Below are 18,568 nucleotides of genomic sequence, written 5' to 3'. Positions count from 1 at the left end.
ACAGGGGATCCTGGTGGACAAATTTAACAAGGGCAAGTGTAGAGTCCTGCACCTGGGCAGGAACAACCCCAGGTTCCAGTATAGGTTGGGAGATTACATATTAGAGAGCAGTGTAGGGGAAAGGGACCTGGGGGTCCTGGTGGACAACAGGATGACCATGAGCCAGCACTGTGCCCTTGTGGCCAGGAAGGCCAATGGCATCCTGGGGTGTATTAGAAGGGGGGTGGTTAGTAGATCGAGAGAGGTTCTCCTTCCCCTCTACTCCGCCCTGGTGAGACCACATCTGGAATATTGTGTCCAGTTCTGGGCCCCTCAGTTCCAGAAGGACAGGGAACTGCTGGAGAGGGTCCAGCGTAGGGCAACCAAGATGATTAAGGGAGTGGAGCACCTCCCTTATGAAGAAAGGCTGAGGGAGCTGGGTCTCTTTAGTTTGGAGAAGAGGAGACTAAGGGGGGACCTTATTAATGTTTATAAATATATAAAGGGTGAGTGCCATGGGGATGGAGCCAGGCTCTTCTCGGTGGCAAACAATGATAGGACAAGGGGTAATGGGATCAAGCTGGAACACAAGAGGTTCCACTCAAATTTGAGAAGAAACTTCTTCTCAGTAAGGGTGACAGAGCACTGGAACAGGCTCCCCAGGGAAGTGGTGGAGTCTCCTTCTCTGGAGACATTCAAAACCCGCCTGGACATGTTCCTGTGCGACCTCACCTAGGTGTTCCTGCTCCAGCAGGGGGATTGGACTAGATGATCTTTTGAGGTCCCTTCCAATCCCAAACATACTGTGATACTGTGACCATGAGCCAGCACTGGCCCCTTGTGGCCAGGAAGGCCAATGGTACCTGGGGTGGGTTAGAAGGGGGTGGTCAGTAGGTCGGAGAGGTTCTCCTGCCCCTCTACTCTGCCCTGGTGAGACCACACCTGGAATATTGTGTCCAGTTGGGGCCCCTCAGTTCCAGAAGGACAGGGAACTGCTGGAGAGAGTCCAGCGCAGGGCAACAAAGATGCTGAAGGGAGTGGAGCATCTCCCGTGTGAGGAAAGGCTGAGGGAGCTGGGGCTCTGGAGCTGGAGAAGAGGACACTGAGGGGTGACCTCATTCATGTTTACAGATATATAAAGGGTGAGTGCCATGAGGATGGGAGCCAGGCTCTTCTTGGTGACAATCAATGATAGGACAAGGGGCAATGGGTACAAACTGGAACACAAAAGGTTCCACTTAAATGTGAGAAGAAACTTCTTCCTGGTGAGGGTGGCAGAGCCTGGCCCAGGCTGCCCAGGGAGGTTGTGGAGTCTCCTTCTCTGCAGACATTCCAACCCGCCTGGACACCTTCCTGTGTAACCTCATCTGGGTGTTCCTGCTCCGTGGGGGGATTGCACTGGATGAGCTTTCCAGGTCCCTTCCAACCCCTGACATTCTGTGATTCTGTGATTCTGTGATTCTGTGTGTGGCTGCAGCCAGGGCTACTGAGCAGCTGAACCACAGGAGAACTGGGAGGCAGGAGACACACCAGTGTCCAGTGGTGGAAACCAGGGCAGTTGCTTGACATGGAACTGGGACTCTTGGTGAGAATTAAGTGCATCATGGAACAATTTTATTTGGAAGATGCCTTTAAGATCATAGAGCCCAACTGTTAACCTAACACTGCCAAGTCCACCTCCAAACCATGTCCTTAAGAACCACAGAAGCAATGAGAGTAGCTTAGGAATTGGTAGTGAGGCAGTTCATTTGAGTTAGACTTTTAGATAAAATCTAATTCCAAACAGATGGTTTCATTTTTTTTTTTTTTTTTTTAAATATTAAATGCAGTGACACCTCTTTTGCTGTATTATGCTGGAACTAGGAGGGAAGTAGTCCAGGAAAGTGCCCCAAAACTCCTGCCCACCATAAATGTTTCTTATGAGTCGTGCATCACCTGTGTGTCAGAAACAAGAATGCAAAGAATACTTGAAAAAAAAATGTGGCTTAAACAGCATTTATTTGATATTAAGAAAAAAAGAAAAAGAACAGTTTCAATAATAAGATAAATTAGTTCTGTTAGCAAAGACTGTGTTATGAATAATAATGGGAAAAGCACGATATGCATGTTCTGACTGATACACATGTCAATTTACAAAATAACTGTTATTTTGCATGGGGTGATGGAAAGAATGAATTCTCTGGGTAGCATAAAATGAAGAATTTATTCAGAATGATGTGCAAAATCTTTATAATGGCTGAGACATGTCCTTCATCTTTTGTTGTTTTTCTGTGCTGTGCATATTCTTTCTTTACGGTGCTTCCCAAATGTCGCTGTTGCTCAGCAACTGCAAGCTGAAACAGCACCAGTCAGAGGAAACCTGCTGATTTGCACTGCTCATAAAGTGTCTGCTCTTATCCGAGTGCAGATTTTGACATAAAGATTGAAAGCTAGCCTTTGTAGGTTCGACTCTCTGGGGCACTCGTGGTGCTGGGTGGGGAGATGTCAGTTCAAACACCATCCTTTCCGTCACAGTTTGACAAGTGGAGAGGTGCATCCTCTGGACAGAATATGATCCTGTCTAACCTCAGTCTGTGGGTCCTGCCAACATCTCCCCTAGGAACAAGACCTCATCTGGTCTCAAGGAGGTTTCCAGCCCCAACTGTAGTTCTGCACAAGACTCTGTCTTCAGCTGATCATGCCTCCTGTACAGAAGCTAAAATTTCCTAAACATCCCCCATACACTATTTGCATAATTGTCTTTTCCAGTGTCTTCTAGACCACTTATTTAAGAGGTATCCTGTGTTTGGAAGAGCTTAGTGGTGATAACATCTGAAAACTTTCACCAAACTCAAAGAAGTATGAATATTTGTTTTAAAAAATATCCCCACACAATATTATGTAGGTATTTACCAAGTAAAACACAGCAAATGGCACATTTTTTACAAGTTATATCTGGAGTGTCAGTCATACAGAAATACTGTCAAACACCTGAAAATCTAATGCTTCAGCAGAAAATACTGCCAGCAGTTAATCCCAAATATTTTTCACTCCTATCTTTTTGATGTTCATAAAAAGACATTTTTTTTCCTCCACAATCTCAAAAATCAGCAGTATCACTACTCACAGGCCACTTTCTATTTCCTCTGCCAGAAGAGGAACAGGTTTTGATCTACTTTCCCAGGAGCAACAACCTGATCTAATTGAAGATGCTTATGGCAGGGGCAATGGACAAGATGACCTTTAAAGGTCTCTTCCAATCCAAACCATTCTATGATTCTATGACATTACTGCATGTAGGCTAGTGCCAACTGGAGGACCTGACCATACAGAGTATTTGTGGTGAAGATGTCAGTTGCAACATGAGATGAAGTATCTCAGTGAGCCACCATGGGGTGGAAAGAGATGGCATAGAAGTGACTTGGTAACAGATGGGGACGGCACCATTTTTCTGCTTGATATCTGTGGGCCAAGGGGGGTGGTGTATGTCAAGAAGATCAACTCAAACTTGTTCTACTTGTGTACAGACTGAACAGAGACGTTTTATTGTATAGAAAAATGGACAACTGTGACTTTGTTACTGTTTTCTCCTCGGCTAGCCTCAAGATTCACATAAAATCATGTAACTTCTTACATTTTCTTTTTGCTGAAAAAGATTATTTTCACTGGCAATTGCCTTCTTGGCCTTGAGCCTACAGATATTTCTCTGCAGCTGGGTAGGCCTGAAATTTTTTTCGTGAAATAATATCAGAGCCTGATGCAAATCGAAACATCAAAAAACTAGGGCTTATAGACACCTGCTTCCTTCCATTATTGTGATTTTTATACAAGTCTTGCACGTGTTAGCAATGTTGCCTGCAATTTATCTGTGCCCATCTTGCGTGTGATGATTGCTAACAGAAATCTCTCTCCACTGGGCCTGAGAGATTCTTCAGGCAGAATTCTTCAACCACTTATTTTCTACTTAGCAAAGGGTACTCTTTATCTCACTTCTCTGTTACTATGAAGCTCTCTAAGACACATCCTATTGCTTTCATAAGCTGGTTTTAGCTGTTAATTAGAAGTCCCATCAGATGGTGAGAGATGCTCTGCTCTTTATTGCTTTATGTCCGATTGCTGTGACTTGGATTTCACAAATTTCACAGATTTTTTTTCCTTTTTTTTTTCAATTTCTAAGTTGTTTCCCCACTGCTTAAAATTCAAGTGTCTTTTCAGGCATATATGGGAAAGGTCCTTCCAGCACAGCACAGTCCTATCTAATCAGGACAGGACAAACAAATGTAATGAAAAAAGTCTTTCCACTCAGAAGGTGGCAATGTTTTTAGTCTTTTGATTTTGTAGCAGAGAAAGAATGGATTTTTTTGGGGGGAAACACCTTGTATTCATGCCTTAAAATCTTCAAAGTATCTCTCATGTTTGGTCTTTATACTTCATAACAAGACTTCCGATGTTTCTTCATCTTCAGATAATAAGCTCGGTTGGCTTCTGGATAGGTGACTTTGGAGAGCGGTAGCTTGTAGATGGCAGAGTTATTCGTGGTTATTAACAGAAAGGTCAGCGCAGACAAGCAAAAAGACCATGTTCCTGATGGCACCCCAAACTGCAAGTGAAAACATAAACCACTTATTTAATATGTATCTTTCTTTCATTCATTTGACCCTTTAACCCTTAAACAAAACTTAGAGCCAGGCGACTTGGCATGAGCTTTGTCAAGGAAGTCTTGACTACATTTTGCATGGAGTCTCTCTTTGGGGAGGCAGTATTTATGTGATCTTGACATTGTGCATTAACCTGCAACATCTACCCTCTGTGGTGAGAAGGCTGCCTGCTCTTTGTGCATCTGCAGTAGTCTTGGATGGAGATGAGACAGGAGTGGATGCCAAAAACATTTGGTTTTATCCTAGGCTGCTGTACTGACTGTCTTTTGGCACTTGGGGAAAGCAGCTAAAGCAAATTTGAGGTTTCTTTACACACGTGGAGGGCCCTTAAATCAATTGCTTCTAGCACTAAGTATAGAGATATAATTATCTCAGACGTGATGAGGGCTGAACCATGGAAATTGAGGCAAGCTCTGAGCGTGAAAAGTGGTTATGACCGAAAGTGGCCTGTTTCAGTGAGAACCACACCAAACTCCTGGGCAGATAGTGTCCTCTCTCCTGGATCAGCTCTGCCTTTGGCCGAATTGTTCTCCGAGTCTTGCTGTGTTGCCTGACAAGCCAGGAAAACACAGGGTGTGCAAATCTGCTGCTGGAAACAAGATCTCAGCTGATAAGGTACTTACCACGGACAACACGTTGCTCACTGTTGCTCCCAGGTAGGCACTGAAGAGCGCTGTGAAAAGAAAGGTAGTTGCTGCTGAGTTCAGTTGCTCGTGGGGGAGAACAGCAAGGATAAACATCTCACACTGCCTTGGGTATCTCAGCCAATGTTTATGACCACACCTGGACAGCCCCTCTGAAAGCTTTTTCCTTTGCACTGTGTCCCCTCCAACCTGGAACTCATGGAAAGGTCAAAACAAAAAAGAACTGGAGTTATGAAAAATGTGACTATGGAAAGGGGTTTTGAAAAATGGACTGATGTGGAAAGTATGTAGCATGATGGATGGGGTTAAAGAGGAAAATAACCCTTCCACCCCCATCTTTCATGCCTCTAAGGCTAGAAGGTGGGTCAATGAGATACAAAGTTAAATCTTTTTTATATGAGCACTGAATGAGCAATAGTTTCATTCCCAGCTCACAGTGATATTGAAATTTCGTATGGAATTGCCTTATAAATAATTCTTCAATCATTTTGTGTTGCCTAGCTCCTGTCTTTTGTTTCCATTTGAACAAACTGGAGAAACTCTATGGTCTAACTGCAGGTATGGACTGATCTGGACCTCCAGTTTTCTCAAAGTTTAGATACGTGCTTCTCCAAAAAAAGGCATTTGAGATTCTATCTATGACTGGAAAAAAGCAACACAATGCATCTAGCAACACTGAACGAACACAATTAATGACTCAAAATTAAGTATCTAATTTCAAAGACCTCAGTCAATCAGCACCCACTGATCACACCTTTTGTTTTGAAAGCAGCCTTGGCTGAAAACAAAAGCACTGCTTTTATTTTGTCAGGGTACATTAGAGCGATGGCTCCAACATTCAGCTCCATCATTCTTCAATCTCACTTAAGTCCATCTGTTCTGTCTAGAGGTGGCCGTCTGGATTCAGCCCACCCGCAGTACAGACACGTCTTGTCTCACTTCAGAAGGAAACATGGCAGTAGTGAAAAACCCGTAGGGTACATACCACAGGCAATTGCCAGCAAATGTGTCTGCCAGGTGAACGCGTAGAACATGCCTCCAATCGCCACACATGAGAGGGAACTGTTGTAGCCCCACAACCCAGAGTAGATTTTGCTGAAAGGTGTTGCTAAGCTCAGAGCTGCAAAATAAATCAAAGATTTGTCATTCCTTGGCCAAAGGGATCAGAGGATCTAGAAATGGCATGAATTCAAACTTCTTAGGGCTCCAGCCTGCATATGTACGCTGACTTCCTATCTGTAGTTGTGTTGCTAAGGTTTAAGACTAAAGGCACTTTAATCTAATGCAGTCATGGCAGAATTTCCCTGGTGCTGCTGAGCTGAATTTGTCCATATTATTTCAGCAGAAGATATATAAGTGAAAGAGCATACATGTGAGCTCTAAATGCATCCCTGAGGCCTGCGCATTCAGACTGATGGCTGCGGTTTTTATTAAGCTGCTCCTAAAACCATCAGAAGGTATTCAGAAATGAAGTATTTCATGATAAAAATTCATTTCAGCCAAAAATAGTCTTATTTCTTCTGAAGATTTCCACCATCATAAAATGAGGTAGAGAATAGGGAAGTCAATCAAAAGAATTCTTAAAACAGAAGTATATACATCATTTTTTTTGTTTTCAAGCAGTCATTCTCCAATGGGAGAAACATTTGTGACTGTAAATGTTCCACTCATTGTGGTTCCTCTTTTATTCTCCTTGCTTTTATATAGATATGTGACAAAAGTCAAATCCATACCTGCCAGCATCCCCACTGCTGATCCAATTGCCGCATGCAGACAAATGAGCGGAGAAGAGATGAATAAAGCAATTAGGAAGATTCCCCCAGTCCAAGGGTTATCACAGCCATAAACCTGACCCACCCCAACTGGAATGGATTGTAGGAGCTGCAGAAATTTAAAAGAAAAAAAAAAAACAAAAAAAATAAAAGTAATTTTGTTATCAGCTCTGTAATTTCTTTTTTTTTTTTTTAAAGGAAACTTTTTTTTTTCTTCTTAACCAGGTTCATGTTTGGCATTTGTTGTATGCAGTCTCTCTTTCTAGACTGTAACTGGAAAGTTTGAACACATCAGGACATTTCCACAGGGTTTTCCCTTTGATGAAAATGAGTCCTGCCTAGTTCCCTAGCCATGAGCTCCTCTGCCAGATTTTTGCTCTAATATCAAAGGTAAATGTCTTTTGTGAAAGGACTTGGAAAGGACTTTGCTAATCATCTTTACACGTGCTGCTGGTTTGGCCATTTTTGCATTCTGTTATGATACATGACTGTGAATCTAGGGAATGGAAGTAGATGATGCCTTTGAGAAGGTATTCGGCTCTGAGTGGGCCAATATGAGGATGATGTGGCCAATAATATAATATAATAGAATTACAAGACTTACTCAGGTAAGTCTGTATCTCTGATGTGTTTGTACACTTAAAACTCCCTTGGGATTCACCAAGAATATCAATGAGATATCAATGAGATGGTTGGTGGAACAGAGCCCAAAGTGGTTACAGCTTAGAGATGGTTTTAGGACACTGTTGTGGTTTAACACAGGCAGCAAAACACCACGCACAGCCGTCTGCTCATTCCACCCCCCTCTACTGGGACGGAGGAGAGCATCAGAAAAAAAAGGTAAAACTTATGGATTAAGAAGAAGAGAGTTTAATAGAACAGAAAGGGAAAGAATAATAACAATAATAACAATAGTAAAAAATGAGTGATGCACAATGCAATTGCTCACCACCCAGTGACTGATGTTCAACCTGTCCCTGAGCAGCAGTTCCACCAGCCGGCTTCCCCCGGTATATGCACAGACCATGACATTATATGATATGGAATATCCCTTTGACCAGTTTGCGTCAGCTGTCCTGGCTATGCCCCCTCCCAGCTTTTTGTACTCCTGGTACAATGTGAGAAGCTGAGAAGTCCTTGACTAAGCAACAACTAAAACATCAGTGTATTATCAACATTATTCTCATTTTAAATCCAAAACGCAGCACTATACCAGGTACTAGGAAGAAAATTAACTCTTTCCCACATGAAACCAGGACAGACACTTTTTGTCAAAATGTTGTGCTCCTCCACATAGAACAGTCCATTTATGGTCCTCATAAAATTATGCACCATGGTAATCATTATTTTAGAAATGTCACTTGTGTGGATTGCCACTCAGTGTCAATTAACTTCCTTAATCACTCCCTGGGAACCCCTCAAAACAGTCCACTGAGCCTTAGGGGAAAGCTATTACTCTAGTATCTATGTTGTTTACCACACTATGCAGGAGAATAACTTTCTTTTTTGAAACGTGCCCCTTGGATATTAACTAAAAATATGTGAATATGTGCCTGCAACCAAGTTTGTAACCATTCTTCCATAGTAATACCTGCTTGCTCCTTTCTAATCAGAAGGATGCAATTTTATAAGCACAGCACACTCTACATGGAAAATGAAAATTAACCTGTGAGTTAACTGGTAGTCTCAGCATAGCCTCACCTATGGGGCGCTGATCAGTACTTGTATGGTAATGGGTATTTAGATTCTAAAGGCTCTTCGGGGATTATAATTTAGATCCAACTGTAAATGGAACATACCAGATACCAAAAAGATTCTTATTTTCAAGCTATCAAAAATGTCAATTTCTAGAGTAAACCTCTACATTTTGGATAATGGGTATCTTATAAATGGAATTTTGTATTGCCAGGCCATAATGCAGAAACATAAAGGAAGAAAATATGATTCTGTAGTGGTTTTACTTGTAAAATCCTACCATTGGCATTTCAGCATCTGTCCAGGTGATGTTTGGTGTTGCTGTTGCAGGCTGGATGATGGTTGTAGGGAAGAAGAGGTTATGGGGTCCTGATGCAGCCAGGTAGAGGGTCAAGGCCAAGTTGAAAGGCAAAGTGAAAACAGGTAGATCCCACTTACAGAAGACTGAGCCTAAAGCGCTGGTGAAAACAGGGCTGCAAGAAGAACAAAATTGTGTCAGTAAGAGCTTGTCAGCTAGGAAAACAAACCAAACCAAACCAAACCAAAACACCAACCCCAGGATGATGATGATGATGATGATGATTTTATTTTTTTTTAAGCTGTTTAATTTCCTCAGTCTTTCTGATAAAATCAGAGATATGCTAGGGTCATTTGGTAACACTTGGTAAATTTCCTACCTTTCCCTGGGCAGTTAGCAATGTATAGGTTCCTGTCACATGCAATATATGGGGTGAGTTTGATGGCTGTGAATGAGCAAAGATCCCTGACTTGTGTGGAGGATCCAGTGATTTAACAGAGTTTTTCCCACAGATCAGTCTCAGTGTTTCATCTTTTTTTTTAACAGTTGAAGTGGACTGAATTTAGGACACCCGTGCCAGGTCTGCATGAACTGTGAAGGTGGCTCTGTCTCCTTTTTCAAGCTTATGGATCAGAAGTAAAGGCTGACATCAAAGCTGTGCTTATTAAAGTGAGTGTAACACTACATGAACTTCAGGCAGACGGATGATATGCGTGGTTTAGCAACCTCCAACTAGACATTTGGGGGCAGAAGACCAGCTTTCAAAATTTTTGCTGTCCAAGTACCTTGCAGGTTATGGTGTCATAAATATGAATAAAATATATTAGTTTGTTTTCATTAGCCATCATGTCTTGAGACCACTGATCAGCTTCTATGCCTGAAGAGGTAAATTTTCATGACATTTTTATGTGGTGGCTTAAATAGATTAAATGCTTGTGGTTGATGGTGGCAGGGAATAGTTAAAATAATGTTCCGCTTGAGAGAAAGATGCGTTGACGTATTGCAGCAATATGGCTAATACTGAGGGCACTGAATTAGATCCGATCAGCTATTGATTTTTCTTTTGCCCATTTGGTTTATTTGTGATTATGTGGGTATTTTATTTGTTTCATGATTATGCTTGAGTTTAAAAGTGCAAATAATGACACAGATGTAGGAGCACATATGTACCAGTTGTATTTCTTTTTCATTGTAGTCTGTATGGTGCATAAAAATACAAAAACTCAGTCTCAGTGTGGGGACAGTGGGGCTGGAATAAGAAGCAGAGGAGCCATCCGACTTACCACGTCATGGACACCAGTGCTACTGGCAGGAGAAGCCACCAATGGTAGTCTCCCTTAGCAGAGAAGACGGCCATAAGCAATCCCACCAAGACGCCATTATAACCATACAGACCTGCTGCAATGGCTGATCTGTGTGAGAGAAACAACCGTAGAATCAGAGAATCATTGAATACCAGGCTGGATGGGAGTGCAAAGATCATCTGGTCCAAACTTTCTTGGCAAAAACTCGGTCTAGACAAGATGGCCCAGCACGGTATGCAGCTCATTCTTAAAAGTGACCATTGTTAGGTGATCCATGACTTCCCTGGGTAGATTATTCCAATGGCTTATCTCATGGTGAAAAATTTCCCTCTTGTGTCCAATCGGAATCTTCCCAGGAGTAAATTGTACCCATGGCCTTTTCCATGTCACTCCTTGTAAAAAGGGAGTCTTCACCCTCCTTGTAGCCACCCTTTAAGTAGTGGACCATGGTGATGACAACCATTGACAACGGGTAATGGGTTCAAACTGGAACACAAGATGTTCCACTTAAATTTGATAAGAAACTTCTTCCCAGTGAGGGTGGCAGAGCCTGGCCCAGGCTGCCCAGGGGCTTGTGGAGTCTCCTTCTCTGCAGACATTCCAACCCGCCTGGACACCTTCCTGTGCAACGTCATCTGGGTGTTCCTGCTCCATGGGGGGATTGCACTGGATGAGCTTTCCAGGTCCCTTCCAACCCCTGAAATTCTGTGATTCTGTGATGAGACCTGCCCTGAGCCTTCTTTTCTCAAGGCTGAACAAGCCTAGTTCTCTCAGGCTTTCCTCATATGGTGGTTGCCCTGTCCTTTCTTGAAATCTTCTCCCTTGCAGGTTCTTTGCTCAAATCACCCCCTCCCCATGCAGCCATGACTCTGTGATGATGACCTGCCAAGACTTTGGCACCGACCTTCGGTTTCCCAAGTCCTATGTCCTCTCAGCCCCAGCTGTCCCTTCCACAGTTATGTTTAGTGTCCCTTTGCATCAGACGCAGCTGGTGGGAAGATCTGTCTGGTCCTGCCAGACCAGATACATAGCCAGTGAAGGTTAAATGCATGTTTTTCACCTGTGTTGCTTCTTTAACACATAAGTCAGCATTGAGCTATAGTCTGGATTTGAAGGGGAAAAGGATGAACTCACCTGTCCTGACCCAGAATAAGTGCTGTTAATGTTGAGACAACTGTTCCTAAGCAACCTGTGAGCGTCCACCACGAGTTCTGCACCAGGAAGCCAGCAACCATGATAAGCCCACTGAGGGGATTGTTGACAAACATCACCTGGGATATCCCACGCAGCACCCAGTCAATGAACTGGATCACGAGAGGTTTATCTGGAAGAGATAAAATTAAATAACTATTAAAAAAATATATGCAGATGATACTGGTTTGGGATGTTTGTTTTCAAACTCAGAAAGAGTTTTGGCAGTGGGACTTGGCAACATGACCGAAGCGATGAATCAACAAGACTGTAAAACCTGACTGGGATTTAATATGGTCTATAGTGAAGTCTCACAGCTGGAAAGCTGAGATGAACAGTGTGTTTGCCAGAGTCCCCTGTTATAAAGTACCTTGGCCTGGTTTCATACGAACAGGCTAATTTATGATGTCTGTGCCTCAGATGGCAAATTGTGTGTGTATCCCGTTACTGATTTATTACAGGGACCAAACACACCTACCTATGAGTAATTTAACTTCACAATGGTAGTGGGCTTGACAGAAACTGTTCTGCTGATAGGACAGGGAGCATTATGAAGAATGGCAGAGCACAAAATAACCATCCTGGGCTATGTTCTGTGGGACTAAATTCGCTTTGTACATGGCATGTTGGGAGGTAAATGCCATCTCAGTCATCCTCAAGATTTAAGCAGTATGTGGATCTCTGCACAAAGCTGTTTTTTTCCCCTCCAAAATGGAAATAAATCATGGCAGGGAGAATTTCTGTACTATTCCAACTTGAATCACGTTACCAAGAAGTTAGTTATTACTCCTTTGATGTAATTTTTCTTTGGAATCCCCTTATTAGTCACGATGAAGTAGATTTACCTTTTAGCCAGGCTCCAAATTCCTTCATGTCTCCAGTGACGTACCCAGCAACTCTGCAAACTCTCTTCCCAGCTTTGCTTAGTGGATTCTGCTTTATTGGATTTCTTTCCCCCTTGGTTTCTATCTTGACATCAACACTGTTTTCCATGGTCCCTTTGGTAAAATTCAAGGGAAAAAAAAACCCCACAGTTCATTTCAATGCCTCTTACTGATCCGTGTTTATTTGCTCTACCACATACTGTTGCTCACTGTGTGTTATTTTGGAGCCAGAAAGAGGAAAATGCTTACTCTGAACACCTGATTCTCATATTTCCGTGAGCACATTTTCTCTTCTTGTGCTCTTGGGACCCAGTGCTGTCCTTCCAGACTTTCATACAATCATAGATGTGAACACCGAAAAGAACCGATGAGGCTCGTGTCATAGCGGTATTTCACCTTTTTTCGACATCCTGCTTAGTGATACCATGTTTTCTAGAAATCAAGCAGCTCTTGATGCAAAGGGGGACATTAGGTGACATTAGGAGACACTGGCTTCACAGAAGTTAAAGCTTAACTCCATATTCAACTTGGAAGAAGCTGAATGCGGAAGCTGGTAGAAGTTGAACCAGAATCCAGAAAGATGATTCAATAACTAAATTTTTCCTGCTGCTGACCCTTTATTTCCTGTTTGATTTAATCCACCAGCCATCAATAATAGGCACCTAAAGTTAGATTTATAGGTCTCTGTACTGTCACTTGTTGGGATCAGTTCAACCTTTCTCATGAGCACGGGCTTAGTTTGAGGGTTGTTCATGGTGCCTTATTCCATTACTCACTTGAATACATACACTATTTTTTTCTTTATTGTACTTTCAGCTGTCCCACCTTCAGAAGTACCCAGCACTGATTTGAGAGATTAAAGTTCAAATTCAGATGATTGCTTTCCCTGTGCCTTAGTCATGTTGCCTTCTTCTCTCAGTAGGGTGTTAGGTGGTCTGCACTTGTCTTTGCTCTCTAGCATAAGACAAGATAGGTGACCACCTTTTGGGACCTGTTGTATGAAACCCTCAGGGACTAATGAGAAGACTCAAATTTAGCAGGCAGTATATCAAGACGTATAATATAGGGTAGCATTATAGGCCAAACAGAAATGTTTAGGCCTAAATTAAGGTGTTTGGAGCATCCATGCAGGACTGACAGAGATGAGTTCCATACAGTAGGCATGCCAGGAGCTGCTGGAACACCGTTTAGCACCTCACATAGCTCTAGACAGCTTCACTCAGGCACATGGATCAGAGACCTACATCTAACTGCAAACACTGGATTTTAAAAATGATGTCTTATATGGAATTCATTTTTTGTTTAAGGGCCAATTCTTAGTATTAAGTCAGCAAATTAAAAAACAGTCAAACATTTCTCTGGAGTGTACTCAGTTTCCTGAAGAGCAGAACTAATTCCTGGTAATTGTCAGGACAAAGAAAATGCAAGGTACATTGTTGAATGAATACAGACCCAAAGCTGCTTCGGATCTCGCTGGTCAGTAACAGCTTGTGCAAGAAGTGAAGTATTTAAGTCATGACTTAATAGTCTAAATAAGATGTTACAAGCAATAGTTTGAGTTAGCCCTTGACTCGCTTGCAACTTCAGCAAAAGCCTTCTTAGCATCTGGGGAAGAGAATTCATAGCTCAGAAATACATGTGCTGAGTACTTAAGCTGAAGCAGCCTCCCCCTGGGCATTACACTTACACATATGGTCAAGCAGCTCCGAGTCTGTGCAGAGAAATGGTTGGGTAATGTACATCCTGGCCAGTTTCTTACTGTATGTCATTGGAAGGCTGATGGTGTCATTTCAGGGAGTAGTAAATACTTGCAGAAATAACAAATAGGTATTTTCTGCCTTCTGGCATGGCCCAGTGAAGGCAAGGAGAGGTGTCATATGAAAGAGGTTGAAGGCAGGACCAGTAAGTAGAAGGATGTTGGATTTGACTTTGTGTGGAACAAAAAGGCAAGGAGCTTAACTAGAGGAGGAAGAAAAGAAAAGGATGAGACTGTTGCTAGGGATGGTGTCTCAGTGCTGGAAGGCTTTTTCTTGGCTCAGTTATAATTCATTACCTTGATTCATTAACCTTCGCTTTTCTCATATTTTATTCTGAAATAATAGAATAAGTGAATTGGCTGCACTTTCAGTTAAATCAAAATTTCCAGCCAAGATAAATGTTCTTCATTTGGTGAAAGTGCATTTACATTTTCAATTTAAAGAATCTTCCTCTTTGTGTGGATTAGGCTCTCTCTGTTGCTAATCCATAAAGTCAAGGGCTGTTGCATTTGCATTTGCAGAGTGATGTTGTGTGTCCCGTGCTAGCATGCCCAGCATGTTTCCATGCATGCTGAGTGAGGAGCTGTCGGCACCGCAGGAGTTTGCAGTGCGGGGTGTAATGTGCATGTGAAGAGGTGTTGGAGTCACTGTCTGTTCTCCTTACGCAGTGGAGGATAAAAGGGGTCAAGTTGCAGGCCCTAATTCATCAAAACCTGATTAATTTCTTTGCCACAGGAAGGCATTTAATCACAGACTTAAGGCAGTCCTGCACAGTGCAAGCCTGAGGCTGCAGAATTCCTCTGCTCTGGGTTTCTATGGGCAGAAATAAAGGCAGGTCAATGCACCTGGCACAGCAAAAACACGAGGTGACCAGGTGAGTCATTTCCACTGACTTGACTTGAACTTCACCCCAACAAACCCTGAGTCAAAGCTCTATGTACTTGTTCTTCCAGAGTATTCAAAATAGTAGATTTGGGGGTGTGATCATAGGTACCCTCTGGCCATCAGTGCTGGTCAAACTTACGTTCATTCTGTCCCTGTCTATCAATGATGTGTCTGTCTAGGGAAGGATAACATGAACTTTGGTTCCTCTTCTCTATAAGTTTGTATATACTAAAGGGGAGGAAATAATCACGAAACACGCTCATCACTTGCAGAGCATCCTGGTATCTAATAGGCAGGATAAGAGCACTCTTGGTTTCAGGTGGGGTCTTTGTGACCCTGTAAAGACCAAGATTCGGTCCCACTGACTTCACCATCACGCCAAATCACATCCCAGGTGCCGCGGGGAAGCTGCCTCCTGTATGTGTTGGTTTGGCCGTCACCACAGCTGTGAGGCTCACCCCACCTGTCAAGAAGGAGGACTTGCACTACTTCTACTTAGTTGTCCAAAGAAAGTACAAAGGAGTCACCAACATACTTAAAAATGGCATCAGCATAGAATATTTTGGGCAATTTTAATAATTTCTGATGTTATAAGTAGCAGTAGCTGCCATAGATGCTCTGATTAAGGATCTGCCAACACATCACCTTGTTTTAGGGAGCAGGCAATAGCAGCTATTTGAGAAAGGGCAGAAGAGAAATGGTGTCTCATTACACAGTAATGGAGATGCTCAGAGAGTTCTAAGACAGTGATGTCTGAATTTTAATTCAACCTGACGTGTGTGTGTGTTCTGATGTTGATTCCATGAAGGTCAGTTACATTAACATGTGGTTTCCAGTCAAGTTTTGTGTGGTTTTGTTTTATTTTTTGTTTTGTTTTGTTTTTTTGCTTGTTTGTTTTTGTTTTGTTTCCTAGTGTGTGGAGGAAGGAAATGGAAATATATTGTGAAAGGGCCATTCTGCTGGAAACTGCTGTTTGGCTTCTGCAGGGGACAGGTGGGTTTTTTTATTTCTTATTTCTCTCAGTCTGGAAAAATGTTTTTTGATCTCCTATTCTTAACTAAGGCCTGTATAAGCCCTGCTCTTGGATGCAGAGGTTGAAGTGCACTGCCTGGTCTCACGTGTGCTCTGGAGAGGTGCTCCAGACACACATTTGGTAGCAAATGCAATGTGGGGTCCTGATGCTGGTGTGTAAGAGCAGCAACAGCACCAAGGCAGAGCAAGTCTAGATGTGATTTTCATCTCTTGTGGGCTGTGCTCTGCTTGTGCTCCGACTTGTGCTCTGCTGTGCATTCAGAGGAACTGTTTGAAACTATTTTCCCATAGTGTACCATGGAAAGTGAGAGCTAGATTTGGGGCACTGGTGGTTTTTCCCAGTGATTCCAGATGTTTGTTGCTCATTCTTGCCTAGATATCTCCATGCTGCTGTATAATGTCTCACTGCCACCCTCATTAGGGGCTGCTCATGTAAGTGAGAGGGAAAGTTTTGCAGCTAAAAGTATCTAAATACTTTTTGTATCAGCTATGAAATGGAACCCTTGAGAATAGAAAACAAATCCAAACCAAACTAACAGATGTTTCTCTTGCATGAAAATCAAATCATCACAGGGTCCAGAAGCTAATCTATTTTTTTTTTAATTATCTTTTCAGAGTTAATAAATGTCTCATAACAAATCACCGATGTTACGCAATTTCTTGTCTCCTCAAATCAATTTCTCTTCCACTTGTATACACTTTCTGCACGTCACACCGTACCTACGGCATCCCAGCAGTGACTCGTTATAGCTGCAGCGAAGCAGACTCCTTGCTGCTGCTGCACACCTGCAACATCTGGCCTGCAAACACTTTGTTGTTCGCATGCTGAAAATGAGACAAACCCTGTCACACATGCATTGTGTGTTATACCTGTTAAGAGTGGTGCTGTGTTGCAGCTGGGAGAGAAGCAGAGTCTTTTATTTGGCTAATTTTTTAATACTACCAGGCAGTGGTTATTTCCAGGCTGGTGCCTGTGTTGCTAGGCATTGGGCTTTTACCTCTGAAAATGCAGCAAAGTTACCTAACACTTTCTTTTCTTCCTGGAATTTTCCTTTCTCCCTGATGAAATTCAAGTTGCTCTGTAAATCTGGAAGATTTAAATTACCATACGGTATTTGTTTGTCCAAGGAGCTGCTACCACACAATGACAGTCATTGTACCTTGCATTCTCCGAATTGTTGTTGTGAAGTGTGCGGGCAGCCAGCTCTGTGTGCAGCATGTTTTTAGAGGAATTCCTGCATCCAAGTACAATAGTAGGAAAGGGCCAGATTCTCAGCAACTCTGATTCCAGCACAGCCTGTGTAATGCCACCAGTTTAGTAAAGCTGGAGAAGTATAGTGTTGTGTTATGTATAGGAACACACGTGTACACAAGCACACTTCCCAAAACAACGAGATTATAATGCACTTGACCCTCACTGAAGAAAATAGCCCAGGTTTTCCCATAGAAGATATATTTCCAAAGCATTAGTTCAAAGGAAAGCTTATCCCTCAGATTCAAATATTCATTAAGCTCATTCGCAATTCAATTTTCAGAGATCTGTCTCTCAGGGTCAGAGAAATCCAGAGATGCTATCACATTAACTATATATTACTACTGTCTCGGCATTTTTCATTTTGCAGAATGGAAAGGCAGTAAAAAGGACATGATAAAGAGTTTCAGCTTTTTTTTTTTTTTTCTTTTTATCGAAGGTTCAGCCAACTGGGCTAAGCAGTACTAGTAAATCCTCACCCTGCTAGAAAATCCTCAATAACTGAACTTCTTATGACATTCCCCAAGCCCTCGAGCCTTAGCTGCTCTCACTCAGGAGCACTGTTCAAATGCTGCTTCTTAGGTATTTTGGGGGACAAGAAAGCTCCAGGTAAGTCAGTAATTCAGCAAAAAGATGTATGTTTATTGCTGTGCATTAAAAGAAACAAACAGAGAGCTCTTACCTCTCCGAAGAGTTCAGGGGCAGATGTTGCTTTGCTGGCTGGGATGGAAAGAAAGCAGGGCTAAGAAAGTGGGAAAAAGAAAATGCCCCACCAGTTTATATAGGCTATCACGGCTCCTGGCCTGATATTACTAATTAGTTTGTTTCTCCTCCCACTTGGTGAGCTCCAAGCAAATGTTAAGAAGTTCCCTCTTGAATTCTCCACCTTTCCTCTTGCTCTGTCCTTGGTCTCTTGCCAAAAGCCTCTCCGAATGTCCTCTTCCCTGCTGCTTGTTTTATTTAACTCTGTCTTTTCTCCTCCTCCACCACTTAAAAGGACTCAAGGCTTCAAAGTAGACTCTTGGTACACCTGAGCTTGACCTCCTCAGCGTTATCCTCCTTATCCAAGGCAGCTCAGAAGCCTTCCCTCTCAGAACACTGACCCACCTGGGAATGTGCATCACAATGTGTCACATTCTGCAGACTGTTGAGTTTTCCCATTTCTGGGTATTTTTCAGAGGCACTATCTGCTAACACACCAAAGTGGAGGACCTGGTGGCCTTTTGTTGTTCAGTTTA

The 18,568-nt window shown here is 42.6% G+C and overlaps 1 protein-coding gene across 1 annotated transcript in view; it reads right to left on the bottom strand.

The window, feature by feature from the left end:
* Nucleotides 1-4,381: 4,381 nt before the first annotated feature.
* The window catches only part of LOC309450957 (urea transporter 2-like), a gene marked incomplete at both ends in the record, with an annotated part of 39,771 nt that continues 25,584 nt past the window's right edge, over nt 4,382-18,568 (bottom strand). Inside the window, 8 exons of the mRNA XM_082074211.1 lie at nt 4,382-4,558; nt 5,240-5,289; nt 6,246-6,380; nt 6,994-7,141; nt 9,008-9,200; nt 10,309-10,437; nt 11,464-11,653; nt 12,366-12,518. Of these exons, the coding sequence (XP_081930337.1) occupies nt 4,382-4,558; nt 5,240-5,289; nt 6,246-6,380; nt 6,994-7,141; nt 9,008-9,200; nt 10,309-10,437; nt 11,464-11,653; nt 12,366-12,518 (1,175 nt within the window). The remainder of the gene's footprint in view (nt 4,559-5,239; nt 5,290-6,245; nt 6,381-6,993; nt 7,142-9,007; nt 9,201-10,308; nt 10,438-11,463; nt 11,654-12,365; nt 12,519-18,568) is intronic.

This window comes from Streptopelia decaocto, assembly GCF_964273445.1.
Source record: "Streptopelia decaocto genome assembly, chromosome: Z".
NCBI lineage: Eukaryota > Metazoa > Chordata > Aves > Columbiformes > Columbidae > Streptopelia > Streptopelia decaocto.
Note: the sequence above shows the minus strand (reverse complement) of the source record. Positions and strands in the feature narration are given on the sequence as shown.